Source organism: Hyaena hyaena, unplaced genomic scaffold (assembly GCF_003009895.1).
Source record: "Hyaena hyaena isolate Hyena2069 unplaced genomic scaffold, ASM300989v1 scaffold_186, whole genome shotgun sequence".
Classification (NCBI taxonomy): Eukaryota; Metazoa; Chordata; class Mammalia; order Carnivora; family Hyaenidae; genus Hyaena; species Hyaena hyaena.
Genome location: NW_024080818.1, coordinates 639,239 through 653,956, shown reverse-complemented (window position 1 = coordinate 653,956; position 14,718 = coordinate 639,239). Strand labels below are relative to the sequence as shown.

The window sequence follows — 14,718 nt, the reverse complement described above, 5'->3', positions numbered from 1 at the left end:
GACTACTGACCCTGGAATCTGCTCAGTTTTAGGGCCAGCCAGCTTCCGGGTTCATATTCTCCTTAGGTGTGTTTATTCCAGACCCTCATGCTACTTCCCATCAGTGACTCACAGATATGTTTCTCTGGCTCAAGCCTCTGCTCCTAAATTCCAGGTCCTTATTTCTAACCCACTGTTCTACCTCTCCATGTGAATGTTCCATCCAAGACTGAATTTGGGACTTCCTCTTCTCCAAACCTGCCATTCTTTTAGTGTTTCTATGTGCAGTGGAGGCAAAACCTTCCAGTCTTCAAATCAGAAACTTGAAGTCATTCCTGAGTCCTCCCTGTCCCTCCTCCTCCTCCTGCCTCTACAGTTAATCTCTTAGCCTTGTCTGTGATACTGGTAGTATCTCCCCAGTGACCCACTTTGGTCTCCTTTGATTGCCACTGGTCTTCCTGGTCATCTCCTGCCAATAGCATGGCTGTAGCTTCCTAACTGGTCTCTGCATCCACTCCAGGCTCTTTCCTGCCCATTCTCCACACTGTGGCATTTTTTTTCAAAATGCAAATCTTAACCAGGCCATTAAAAAAATTTTTTTAACATTTATTTATTTTTGAGAGACAGAGTAAGAACAGGGGAGAGGCAGAGAGAGAGGGAGACACAGAATCCTAAGCAGACTCCAGGCTCTGAGCTGTCTGCACAGAGTCCGACACAGGACTCAAACCCATGAACTGTGAGATCATGACCTGAGATGAAGTCAGACGCTCAACTGACTGAGTCACCCAGGTGCCCCTTAACCAAGTCATTTAAAACCTGCCAAGGTTTCCCCTGCCTCAGTCTGCAACGCCCTGTGGCAGGACCTTCCACTCCTCTCCTCCGCCACCACTCCCGCCTCCCCCCCCCCCCCCCCCCCCCCGGCTTCTTCCCAGCCACTCAACACCTTGCTCCCTATGCCAAAGCCCCATTGGCTTCTCTGTTCCTCAAGCACATTCACCACAGGGATCTGCCCCTGCTCATCCCTCTACACTTCTCCTTAGCTTTCTAACTCAGCTTAACCATCTGCTCTCAGAGAAGCCTTTCCCTGAACTTCCAGGCCTTCATTCTAAGATATTAGAATCCCTTTCCTCTGAACATCAGAAATCCCTTCCCTCTGAACAGTTATCTCAGTTTTCACTATGACATTCATGAAAGTGGCGTTCTGATTAATGCCACCTCCTCAGAAGAGCCTGAGTACCGTGAGAGAAGAGGGCCGCAGGCTGATGGTGCTCACTGTATTTCTCTAGCCCCCAGCAGAGTGCCTGGGACCTAGGAGACGCAGTTCCCTGGATGAATGAACAAACGGCTGTGGCTCTAAGGCCCTGAAAAGGCAATGACAGCAGTCAACAGTATGTATCTGTAGTTTGTGTCACTTGTAAATAAGATCAGGTCCAGGCGTGGCTGAAGGCTGCACAGAGCTGGCGACAGCAGTGGCACGTGCAGCCGGTGTGAGTGAAGGGATCCTTCCTGCCTGCCCTCCGGCCGGTTCCCACCTGGTCTTGTGATACTGGTGAACAGGTACTTGAAAAAAATCGTACAAACATCTTCTCTCAGAACGAACACTAATTTTGAGGGACATACCAGTCCAGGTCAATATTGAGGGTAAAAAAAAGTTATTTGTCATCTCAAGGTCATGGTTCCACTATAGGTACAGTCAATTTAGGTAACTACTCAGAAAAATTATGATCTCTGTCCTCAAGCAAATAGCCTTTTTCCTGTTTGTTTAAGAAGCTTCTAGTACAATTAAAGTCACTTATCTCAAGACACAGAAAGTTCAAAGGTTAACTGATTATCCCAGAACATTTCCAGCTCCTTCTAAATAACATTTTTTTCCCCACCTTAAAAAAAAACTTCCGGGTGCCCTGTTCATGAGACAAAGTAAAAACTCATTTTCCAACATCGACATGCAAAGTGATTAATACCTTTTTTGTACATCAAAATTATTATACCTTTGTATACAAAACATAGGTTCTTAATCTTTCCTCTCTTATTTTACTTATTTATAGATTTGTTCCAGGAATAATTTAAGACAGATCACAACACATCAAAATAACACAAATTAGAAATACATTAAAAATGCAAAGGAAAAATAGGATGGGGACCTAAAATAGACTCAGAAATGAGGTCAATTAAAAAATGCCTTTTGTAAGGACTGATACACCACCAGGGAGGGCTACCGGCTGTCTACACAACCATCCTCTCGCCCTTCTTCCTTCTACAGAGACCGGACTGTTCTGGTAACAAGGGTCCCGTTCTCAGTCCTAGAAGATGGAGTCATAGATCCCTGGCTGGACCGTTCTTGTTAGGAAAGAATGTCCTTATTGTTAGAGACACTTCTAGTGAAATCTCTTACGTGTGGCTAGGAGCTTTCTCACGGAGGAACTCAGTGTTGTGTCCCATTTGTCTCTAAGCTTTCTAGCAGTCCACTCCAAGAGGGACACTTGGTTAGAAATAACTCAGAATCCATAAAGCAAAAAAAACCAAAAACCAAAAACAAACCAGGCCTGTACCTCAGGAAAGGTGCAATATTGCTAAGGCTAAGACCAAATAAAACAGGGGTCTAAAACACATGTATTTATCCAATGTGTTTAAAATTCCACACGAACACAACAATGTAATAGAGATACCATAATCGGCAATCCAAGTCAAATTGGCTTTCTTTTTTGACATAATTTATTATTCAAATTGAAGTTTCATTTTCTACATGTTCCTTGAGTTAAAACATTATTTGTAGAGCCAAATGAAAGTGCATTTCACAAATTAACTTGGACAATGGGTGGAGAAAACTTGTTCTTAGCAATCTAAACCTTTGGCTTGTGAATACAGAGCCCTAAGTCTGAGTTGGCAGGCCAGTGGGGTGGGTAGGAAAAAAGTCTAGATGGTTCCCATGTATTTTTTTCTTTAGAAAGTATATGTATCTTCTTCTGTGTAATTCTTCCGAAAAAGTGCAGGCATTCAACAGGACAGAGAAAGATCATATTCTAAAAAGGATTGTTTTCCCCTTCTAACGATGACATAAGAAAAGATTCTATTTTTATATATAATTATATTTTATCTAGGAATAAGGCTCCTTTCTCAGTTTATCTATTTGTCTGTCTATGTATTTATATTTAGCTTTTAAAGAAAAGAAACAAGCATAGCATTGGTAAAAAAGAATGTCTCCTTCTGTGTGTTTGACTTGACTGCTTGAACCAGTAAGTCAACTGCTGTAGCTGTCAGACTACCAGGAATAGGCCTCACTTCAAGCCCGAAAAATCCCATTTACTATTTTAATGACCAGGACTTGCTAATGTGGGCATGTGAAATATAACCTTGGAAAGGAATGCTCTCCATACCAGGAAGTCTTTGGTAAGGCTTGAGTTCTTGCCATAACTAAAAACCTGATGATGCACTACTGATGACTTCATCCACAAATGAAAGCTAGCTGCCTGCTTCCATAGCCCTCAGGGAGAATCACACCAAGAAAAGGCTGGTTTGAAAATAACATGGAGGAAAGACACTTCATTTGGTCTATTGAAGAAAATGAAGGAGCTCGTCTATGCAAGTGTGGAGAAGACACCTCACAGACCCTGTGGCTCTATAGCACTGACAACACCCGCAGAGGATTTATTTAATAGAGACACAAAACAAGAAAAAAAGAGAGAAAAAGTTGCTGATGGGCTTCTTCCGTGGGGTTCCATGAACGAGGACCATAGAAGGCAATGGTCTTCCCCCGTATGCTGTATGCCACAGCTCTGACACCTCAGACATCATTGCACATACTGGCTTTCTCTTGAGAAAAAGGAATTGGTTCCATTCCAGTTGATGGTGGCTTCTCTCCACTTGGTTCTGATTACCATCTCCACTGGAGAAAACCATCTTCCTGCTACGTGTCCATCTTCGTGTTGGTTTCTTTCCCAGTGATGGGAATGAGTATCTGGGTGAGGAACAGCCGGCATTTAGGCCGTAGCCTCTCCACACCATTCCAGAGGAAGCCAGGAAGGAAGGAAAATGGGATGGGAGGACAGGAATGGGGCTTATTAGGAAGCTGTGTTCCTACAACTGGTTGAACCAAGGGGGAGCCCAGTAGATGGCATGTAAAAATGCCCCATAGCAAACAACATGCCTGGTAACATGGGTGGTTGTGTTATTTTGGAACATGAATATTGATAAGTCATGTGATGTACATTCCAGCACCATGAGGTGACCCATAGAGCCAGATGGAGGTCACAGCATGTTGTCAGGAAAACCACGAAAAGGAGGGCCCCTCACTTCTCAGTGCTTCTAAGAATACGTTTACATTTTTAGGTGAAGGGTGGGGTAGTATAGTGAGGTAGTCAAGAAGTGGGTTCAAGGGCCAGCTTTGTCTATATGACATTTGAGAAGGTACTGGACATCTCGCAGCCTCATTTATTCACTGAGTATTTATTGGCTGCCTCGGTTTCTTCTATGTGAAAATAGATATCCTAGTATCTACCTCATATGACATTTGGGGGAACAAAATGGGATTACCTGTAAAGCTTCCAAAACAGTGCCCAGATGAGAATGCTTGTGATGCATGTGAGTTGATACAAAAATAATGCTTTCCTCAAAGTAGAGAGTAAAGTAGAAACAATAGTATACAGTAAAATCTTGGATTGGGAGTAACTTATCCTGCGATTGTTGTGCAAGATGAGCAAACATTTCTAATAAATTTTAACTTGATAAGCGAGTGATATTTTGCAATAGGAGTAGTACGTGATGCCGAACGTCATATGGTCACAACTGAGCCAGTGGTTCCTGAAATTCTCTTTGATGTGCAGGTGGTTTGGATTACAAGCCTGTTTCCAGAATGAATTATGCTCACAAACCAAGGTTTCATGATATATATATTAAATATATATTTAAATATAAATATATATTTAAAAATATTTTTTGAGGGCCACCTGGGTGGCTCAGTCAGTTAAATGTCTGACTCTTGATTTTGGCTCAGATCATGATCTCATGGTCCACAAGTTTAAGCCCCATGTCAAGCTCTGCACTAACAGTAGCCTGTTAGGGATTCTCTCTCTCCCTTTCTCCCTTTCTCTCTGCCCCTTCCCTGCTCTCTCTCTCTCTCTCTCTCTCAAAAATAAATAAATACGTATATATTTTTTTAATAAACATTTTTTTTAGTAGGCTCCATACCCAGCGTGGAGCCCAATGTGGAGCTTGAACTTATGACCCTGAGATCAAGACCTGAGCTGAGATAAAGACTTGGGTGCCTAATAGAATGAGCCACCCAGGCACCCCAAAATGATAATATATTTTAAGGAATGTATTGTCAGTGTCTCCCTAAATTAAGTGGGCTAGTATATATTTCTCATAATTACATAATTAGGAGCTGTACAGATAAAACATTCACTAAGATACCTTTCCAGATTTCACCATAATGAAAAGTTGCTTAATGCCATGCCTATGATGCTAAATGCCAAGAGTCCAACATCAAACCAACAAGCCGCCACCAGTAAAACCAAGGTGCCCAGTGCAGACTCCCAGTCTTATCCTGTTTATTTCTTTGTCCAAAGGGCCAATGCTTAAAGACATTAAATTTCGTCTTTTTCCTTAGGAGTTAAAAAAATTTTTTAATGTTTATTTTTGAGAGAGAGATATAGAATGTGAGCAGGGGAGGGAAGAGAGAGAGAGAGAAAGAGACACAGAATCTGAAGCAGGCTCCAGGCTCTGAGCCATCAGCACAGAGCCCAACTCGGGGCTCAAACTCATGAACCGTGAGATTATGACCTGAGCTGAAGTCAGATGCTTAACTGACTGAGCCACCCAGGCGCCCCTCCTTAAAAGTTTAAAGGAATGGCTGTAATTGGAATGAAATGACCCGTGTGGTTGTCTGCTTCTTTCTTCCATTGGCGTGGAACCTCAAGTTCTACAGGGGCTGTGCCTTAGTTACTGTTGCTCTCCTAGTGTCTGTCACATGCCTGGCACTTCGTAGAGCCCCATATATGCTTTCTGAACTAACCTCAGCAGAAACTTACTTCGGACACTGGATATCATCCGATCCGTTGTAGGACAGAATTGACCAAATGGAACACACCCTCTGCCCTAATCCCTCTGGTTTTCCAGTTCTTTCCTCAGGTATTAAATGCCTTAGGCTCACAGACAAAAAGTTCCTAGAAAGGGCCTTTTGGAAATTTGGTTCTTCCCTTTTTGTTTTTTCTCTCACCTAAAACTGATTTGTTCCTCTGTGCTTTGTCTAACCCCCGGCTCTTCTACAGCAGCTTTAGAATTCCCAGGTTGCAGAGCTTGGGTTGAGGCCTGTGGGACTCATGCATAGGTTTCACTTCGGAAATCAAGCCTAAACGTTTTTGTGCAAAGCCATTGTGAGTATCTGCACAGCCGGGAAGCATTGGCGGCCGCGTCTTTCTGAGCGCACTAAGCACTCGGCACTTGGAGTCTGACAGGCTCACCTACTGTAAGATGCACAGGGGTGTTCTGTGGGGGCTGGCCGCTGTAAAAATACAGATCAAAGCGACGCTCCACTTTCCAGTCTGATAAGAGCTGCCTGTTGGTGCTAAAAAGGACACTGGAATTTCCATTGATGTTGCATAGCCAAATAGGTAATTTGGGAGTCTTTAGTCTGCTGCCCACCTGCAAGGGAAGAGGGGAATGCGGATGAATATATAGATTTTGTCACATCGCGGCAGATGCTGATCCATCATCATGATCAAGAAAGCTCCGAGGCTTTGCGCAGGGCACTCTGCGTGCAGTAAGGCTTGAAGTGAAGGCTTCCTCAGGAACGAATTTACATGTATGAATGGTGTGGTGGGGCGGTCACCTCGCAGTTTTGGGTGGCCTCCTGGAGGACACAGAACTGCCTCAGTTTGATTTTGAAGTTAAATCGGGAACACATACACTGAATTATAAGTGTCTGGGTGGGATAAGGGGCCTTCAATCTGTCTTTGTCATTGACTGGTGTATCTGCTCCAATGCCCCAGATAGGACGATATTTCATTTAGCAGGTGGTCAGACTTTTGGAAACACTAATCATTTAGAATATAGGAAAAAGAAAATATTTAGCATACAGAAAAATAGAATATTTTGAATATAGGAAGGAGCTTCAGGGAAATGAGGGGAATACACACACACACACTCATGCATATATACAAATATCTACATGTTAACACGTAGATCAAATGTGAAGATATACTTAGAGCTGATTATGCTAGTTTAGCATCACAATAATAATATTAAATGTACTCTTTTAACTAGTTTATCTAGTTTTTCCAGGCAACTGTCAATTCGGCAGCTAGTGAATTAAATGGACAAAAGTACTACTCTGACAGGCATAACCCCCCACCCCCCGAGGGTAGCGTGATGTTATAGTGCATCTCTATTGACGATATCAACCATTTTATATAAAGAGGCAAGAAAGCACATATTTTTTTAAAGATTGCCATTAAAGTTCATTAACGTTAAAAGCTTTTTTTTTCTACTTAGAGAAATAAGCCTGAGCTACATGGAAAAAAAAAAAAAAAACATCATTTTCATGTGATGCCAGGGAAAGCTATGGACCTTCAGCCTTGTGTGTCTTCCCATAATGGAAGGATCCAATTCTGTTTCTTTCCTTCTCAGTCCTTTGAGTGTGTGTTCAGGAACAGAATCTGTTTTATGGAAAACCCAGCTTTGGAAAATTATCACGTTTCGTAAACCCAAGTATTAAAGGCTAATAACTTGACATTTTGATTTCTCAATAGTTCTATTCAGATCTCTTCATTTTGCTTTAGTTTAAATTCTTCAGTTGTGGGTGAGTGGGTGAATCAGAGATGCTTTGTCTTTAAGATTTTCCCTTTTAGCTACCATAGAAAAATTATGTTACTGTGTTTCAAAGACATGAGCTCAGTTTTAGTTAATGATGTTAAAAAGGGTTGCAAACCTAGCACCCCATTTTGGACATGGTCATTGTAGGTGCCGGATTTGCTTATCTCCTCTCATAGAATTAGCCCCTCTGGGCTGAGTATAATATGAGGATCTCACATATCAAATGGGCAAGTCGCTCACTGGCTACATTGGAAATAAAACACAGAGGATGTGCCATTGAAGCAGCCGAATGTGTTTATGTTCCAAGAATCCACCCACAAGTTGCAAATAACATTGTAACCATTCATTAGTTGTGAAAGAAGCAGTTTCTTTCTTAGGGCTTCTTGCCTGGTCCTTTAGGTACTCAGGCTGTATGGAATCAAAGTATGATCTGCAGGACATGGAAGTATTAAGCTTCGAAAACTTGAATAAACTAATTGGGAAATTGAGACCTATTTAGAATAAAATGTCACTTATTTTGAAAGTCAAAAGAATTGGATTGTGGCTGATTTTCACCCAGTGAAAGTTCCTGTAAATTGTATCTAGGTGGAGGTAATAGAATATAGACATGCATGATAGATATTAGAGTTTTTGTAACTCCAGTATTGTAAGTTTTGTAGGCAAAAGTCACCGGGCACTCAGGTGACACTCAGCAAATGCTGACAGCACACTACTGTTACTTTATGCAACAGTGCAACCGTTTTCTTTTCTGAACTCAAAGCTACTCAAGATTTTATTAGAGTAGGAGGAAAATGAGGTAGTTATAAATATAACAGTCTCCAGCCCCCAAAGTAACCATACAGAGACTCCACACTGAGCAAGCAGAGGCCTCACTTGCCTTGAGAGATTCTGGTGAAAAGGAAAATGTCATGCATGACTGTCGAGGCAGTGTGGGCATTAACCCTAAGAGGCAAGCCTTAAGATTACAGCTGAGAACACACCTGGTTTAAAATGAGTCCTGTAGGGGCGCCTGGGTGGCTCAGTCAGTTAAGTGTCTAACTCTTGATGTGATCCTAGGTCATGATCTCACGTTCTGTGAGTTTGAGGCCTGCACTGGGCTCTGCGCTGACCGTGCAGAGCCTGCTTGGTATTCTCCTTTTCCCTCTCTCTCTGCTACCCCCTTCCCCTCAAAATGAATATATAAACTTTAAAAAAAAAGGTGAGTCCTGCAAAAACAAAACAAAGCACCTCCTGATTGAATCCAGCCAAATATTATATCACCTTCTTTTCTTTTTTTAAAGCTTATTTATTTTTGAGAGAAAGAAAGAGCATGAGCTGAAAAGGGGCAGAGAGAAAGGGAGACACAGAATCCAAAGCAGGCTCCAGGCTCCGAGCTATCAGCACAGAGCCCCATGTCAGAGCTCGAACCCACCAACTGTGAGATCATGACCTGAGCCGAAGTCAGACGCTCAACCGATTGAGCCACCCAGGTGCCCCTATGCCCTTCTTTTCCTAGCACACCACATCATGTGTTTGACTGGAACTTTCAGTTAAGAATTTGTATTGCTTTTGGTTAGACAGTTTATCAGCTAATCCCTACCCTCCAAAGCAGCATTCTAAATCTGTTTTATTGGTGAGATTCCCCAAATGCAGAATTTGTGCACGTTGCCTCATGTTGCTATGGTAAAAAGGAAATTAACTTGTGATACAGTAGTGCTATAAATAAAATACCTTACTCCTTAAGTTCACTCATTGTATAATAAGCCCAGTGAGTTTAGCATTACCTGCAGCAATGAAGCCTTTCCTAACATGTATCATTTAAGCCAGTGTAAAATTACAAGGACAGGACGAAGGATGGACACATTCCAAACACTACAGCGCAAGGATTGAATCCATGTAATTCTTTTTTTATGCCATCTAGAACAATAGTGCTTACAGTGTGCCTTTGCATAATGAGCTTGGTATTGGGAGTCCCAAGGGTCCAGTCTGGTAATTGGAATGGGAGGAGGGTGTTGGAAATTTGTGCTTTCTGCCCTGATACGTGGTGAAGATTCGTGTGTATAACTGTGAGTGGTCTGGTGCTCGTCTCTGCACCTGGAACACAAAGTTGATGTAACTTCCCTCAGCGAGCTCGCAGGGATGTTGTCGTGTTTGCAGGGTGCCCCTCAGCAAATTTGTGCCAGAGGGCCATGGGTGGAGCTTCGTATGGTGGGCGGAACTTTACGTGGTGGGCGGAGCTTCACGTGGTACTTTCGCAGTTAGATTTCTTCCTACCAGTCCCTTTAAAGGGAAATTTCAAGAGGAAAGAGGCGACGGCTGGGATGGTGGTGCGCTCTGCCAGGGCTGCCAGGGGGAGTAATTCCAGCAAGACCTGAATGGCTTCAGTCCCTTCTAAAAATCAGAGTTGATTTTTCTTCTCCGTGGCAGGTGCGAAGTTAATGCGAGCGTCCTAAGGCTTTCCAGATGGTGTTAGACTCAAACTGCTTTATGTTCTCACTTAGGTATTGGAACCTCACACTCAAACCTGTACCTTCAAATAGAAAAGTGACGGGAGGCTTCAAAATAGTGCCTCATCTTGTAGGTAGCTGGCTGCGTTCCGCGGGAACTGTCAGTCTGGTGGACTCTGGGAGGGCCTTGCCATGTCATCTAATGAGAACTCCGTTTTTTTGTTTTTTGCTTTTTTTTTTTTAATCTCACCCACTGGGCTGTGACATTGGGACTGAAAGACGTGTGTTTTTGCAGTCTCTGCAATTTCCCAGAGTAAGAAGAGATTTACTTTAGGAAGATAGACACAGCATTTACAGGATGGGCTTCACCCGGACAGCACAATCTGTTAGCATGCTGGTTTTCTTTTGAACTCGGAAACCTTTCTTACAGTAGATTTTCATGATGAGTAAATACATACAATCTGCTGATAGGCAGCACACAGCCTAGGCAGGAGCCCCTAAATGCCCATAAAGTGCTGATGTACCCAGTTGGCATGTTCATGAATCCTCTGTGGAAGAGTGACCCTACTCAGAGCAGAAAGAAGGCGAGTGGCTATGGGGGTCATCAAGCCAGTGATACAGAGAGCACTGTTCTAGAACCACAGCTAGTTCTTTCTTGAGCAGACTTTTGTTCAGGTCTATGACAGAAGACTCTGAACTATTAGACTCCTGGTTACACGGCAGTTACGTGGGGTCCTTTGGTTAGCACGTCTCTGAGTTCCGCCGAGCTTGTCCTTTGGGATGTATGCTTGACAGCCTTGGTCCTCCAAACCAGCAGGTGAAAGGGAGCAGATACTTTTCAGACTGTGCCCTATGTACATGTAGCGCACAATCAACCTAAATAAGTGCTTGAACCTAGAAGTCAATGTAAAAAGCTCTAGCTTGTTGAGTCCTGCCTTCTAAACCCTATCTGTGGTTTTGCCACCATCTAAATGTTAGAGGCTGACATCAGTGTACCCATGATAGACATTACAGGTGATATCGTACACCTAAATCTACTGCCTGTGTAGATACAATAGATTACAAAAGCACTTGTGATAGAATATAATTCTAATAACTGGCATTTTGTACTTATCACTCTATCAGAAGACGAGAGAAGATGATAACGAGAGGTAGCATGACCCAGCACGCAGAGTGTGGGCTTTGAGGAAGATAGCTCTGGCATCCTGACACCGGCCCTGACACCCAGCAAGTGGCCGTGGGCAAGTTCCTATGCCTTTCTCAGCCCAGATTTTCTATTTAAAATGAATGGTCAAACTACAGACGCTGGACTAAAACTAACACTTATACCTTTGAGGAGTAGTGAGGATTAAATGAAAAAAGTATCATTGCAGTGGCTCAGAAAGAGCCTAGTGCCTAGTGTGTGCTCTATACAAGAGGCTGTAGACATGTGTATATATATATAATTGTTTTAATAATATGATGAGTTATGGATTGCTTTTATCCCCAAATAATGAGCTGGTATAGAAAGAATTTTTAAAAAGCGCCTTCTGATTCAAAAAACTTTGTATACATATGTGTATATATCTAATAAAGTCATATATCTCAGCAGTTCAAGTAAGAAAAGTAACTACCAGGCAGGATTTGCTCTTTCATACATTTGTTCTGAACCCAAACTCCAAGTGCATGACAGAGACAACATAATAAACATCCTCAGGGTTTCAAGCCATTAGGGCACATTTGCAGGCAATTTTCACGGAGGGCAGGATCATAGGAGTCTCCCTGGAGAGAGAACACTGAGTCCAAGAAGGAAGGATGAAAAGTCACATGAGTCACTTTCAAAAAGATAGAAGCACTGTCGATTTGATTCCTATGTAGATTTTAAAGCTAACCTGCGCAGTTCCTCTGCTTTGCCCTGATTTCTAGTTTGTGAGCAAAGATTTGGATGGTGGTCCTGTGTTGTTGGTACATTTTGCCCTCTTCTCAGCAGGAAAACTCTTTATTTTTTACCTTCAGCCTTGGCCTTTTGACTTACTTTAGGCCTCTGCAAACATCCACTTTATTATTGGAGGATATTTTAGGCTCTGCAGGTAATTTTCTTTAGAGCATGATTTAGCAGCTGAGCCAACTTGTATAGAAAGAAATAGGATCCAGAGAAAATGGTAGGCAGTGCTGGATCTTTGTAAATTCTTCACTCTGAGGCACACACTCTCTTTCTCTCGTTCTCTCTGTCTTTTTGTGGCATACTTTTTGATATAGTCCTTTTTCTCAGAGCAACTGAGCAGCTATTTAGCAAACATCCATTTAATTTTAATTTAAGATAAGGTCTGAGATGTGTCCCCGAAGCCTTGCAGATGTTTAAAGGAGCAGAAACCTGTCAACCTTTCTGATACCAATTGAAAGAAGACACTCTTTGCAAGAGCTAGTTTTCCAAGTCTATACACATGGATTTAATCAGTCATGTCTAATGAGATCCCCCCCCACCCGCCCCCTCTGCTTCCTTTAAAGCATCAGTTCAACCAGGGCAATTTCTTCCCCCAGAGAATATTGGGCAATGTCTGGAGACCTTTTTGGTTGTCACATTGAAAGGCAGAGCTACTGGCATCCAGTGGGCACAGGCCAGGGACGCTGCTAGACAGCCCATAATGCACAGGCCAGCCCCCGCCACAAAGAAATTATCCGGTCTAAAATGTCAGTGTGGAGGCTTTGCCACCCTGCTCTAGAACAGAGGTCTCTAAACCCGGCTGCACATCAGAATCACTTGTGGGCTTTAAAAATTCCAGTGCTCAGATCCTCTCTCAACCAAACAGAGCAAGGTCATTGGCTAGGACTGGTTATGCGATTGTGGCCCTGTACAAAATGAAAACACAGGGACCCTTCTTCAAAAATTAGTGATTTTAAGGTGGCGACAGCAAAGCATTCAACCAAGGGCAAGGCCTTCTGAATGTGGGCCCTGTGTGTCTACACGGCTCCTATACACAGGACCCTGATACTGTTTTGGGGGATGACCTGGGCAGTGGTAGTTTGAAAAGCCCTCCAAGTGGGCCAAAGAGTTTAACAGACACTTTGCCAAACAAAATATACAGACGGCAATGACAGGGAAATGAAAATGGAAACAACAGTGAAATATGACTACACATCTATGAGAATGGCCTAAACCCAGAACACTGGCAGCACCAAAGGCTGGAGAGGATGTGGGGCAGCAAGGACTCACTCACTGCTGGTGGGAACACAAGAATGTCTAGTTACTTTGGAAGACAGTTTGCCAGTTTCTTACAAAGCTAAACGCTCTTTTACTTTTTTAAGTTTATTCATTTTGAGAGAGAAAGCATGCACGTGCATGCACACACAAGTGTGAGCAGGGGAGGGACAGAGAGGGTGGAGGAGAGAATTCCAAGCAGGCTCCATGCTGTCAGCACAGAGCCTGGTATGGGGCCGGAACCCATGAACCGTGGGATCATGACCTGAGCCAAAATCAAGAATCAGATGCTTAACTGACTGAGCCACCCAGGTGCCCCCCAAACTAAACACTCGTATCCTATATCCAGCAATTAAGCTCCCTAGTATCTATCTAAAGATGTTGAAAACTTAGGTCCACATAAAAACCTGCACATGGATGTTTACAGCAGCTTTATCCATAATTGCCAAAACTTGGAAGCAACCAACATGTCTTTTGTAGGTGAATGGATAAATAAACTGTGGCACATCAATGGAATATTATCAGTCAATGAAATATTATTTAGTCTTCCAGCGGAATACTATCCAGCACTATGAAGAAATGAGCAATTGAGGCGTGAAAAGACATGGAAGAACCTTAAACTTATATATTGTTACATGAAAGAAGCCAATCTGAAAAGGCTACATACTGTATGATTCCAACCATATGACTTTCTGGAAAAGGTACAACTATAGACACAGTAAAAAGATCAGTTATTGTTAGGGGCCGGGGGAAGGAGGGATGACTAGTTGGAGCACGAAGAATTTTTAAGGGCAGGAAACTGCTCTGTATCATGCTATAATGGTGGACACATGTCATTATACACTTGTCCAAATCCATACATTGGACAACACCAAGATTGTAACGTAATGTAACCTGTGGATTTTGGATAATTATGATGTGTCAGTGTAGGCTCACCCGTTGTAACAAATATGCCGTTCTGGTGAGGGATGTTGACACTGGGGGAGGCTATCCATGTGTGGGGGCGGGGAGCATATGGGAAATTTCTGTACCTTCCATTTAATTCTGTTGAGAAAAAAAATTGCTCAAAAAAATAAAGTCGGTTAAAAAACCAAACTCTCTAGGTGATTTCAATGTGCAGCCAGTGTTGAGATCACTGTTCTCTAGCATTTATTGCCTATATCCTTCCCCAAGTAATCAGTGTATGTATAGGTACTGGCATGCATAGGACTCATCACTGTATTTGGACACAGAGCTTCACAATAAGGAGATGATGAGTGAATGCGGCCAAATAAAGCACTATAGGTATCATTTATCGCCTATTATTAATTTCTATGCGTGTATGCC

The 14,718-nt window shown here is 42.7% G+C and overlaps 1 protein-coding gene across 1 annotated transcript in view; it reads right to left on the bottom strand.

The window, feature by feature from the left end:
• Positions 1–3,767: 3,767 nt before the first annotated feature.
• MINDY4B (MINDY family member 4B) overlaps positions 3,768–14,718 on the bottom strand; it is a 35,598-nt gene continuing 24,647 nt past the window's right edge. The window contains exons 11-12 of the mRNA XM_039241035.1: positions 6,438–6,618; positions 3,768–3,934 (exon numbers count right to left, since the gene is read on the bottom strand). Coding sequence (XP_039096966.1) covers positions 3,768–3,934; positions 6,438–6,618 — 348 coding nt within the window. The remainder of the gene's footprint in view (positions 3,935–6,437; positions 6,619–14,718) is intronic.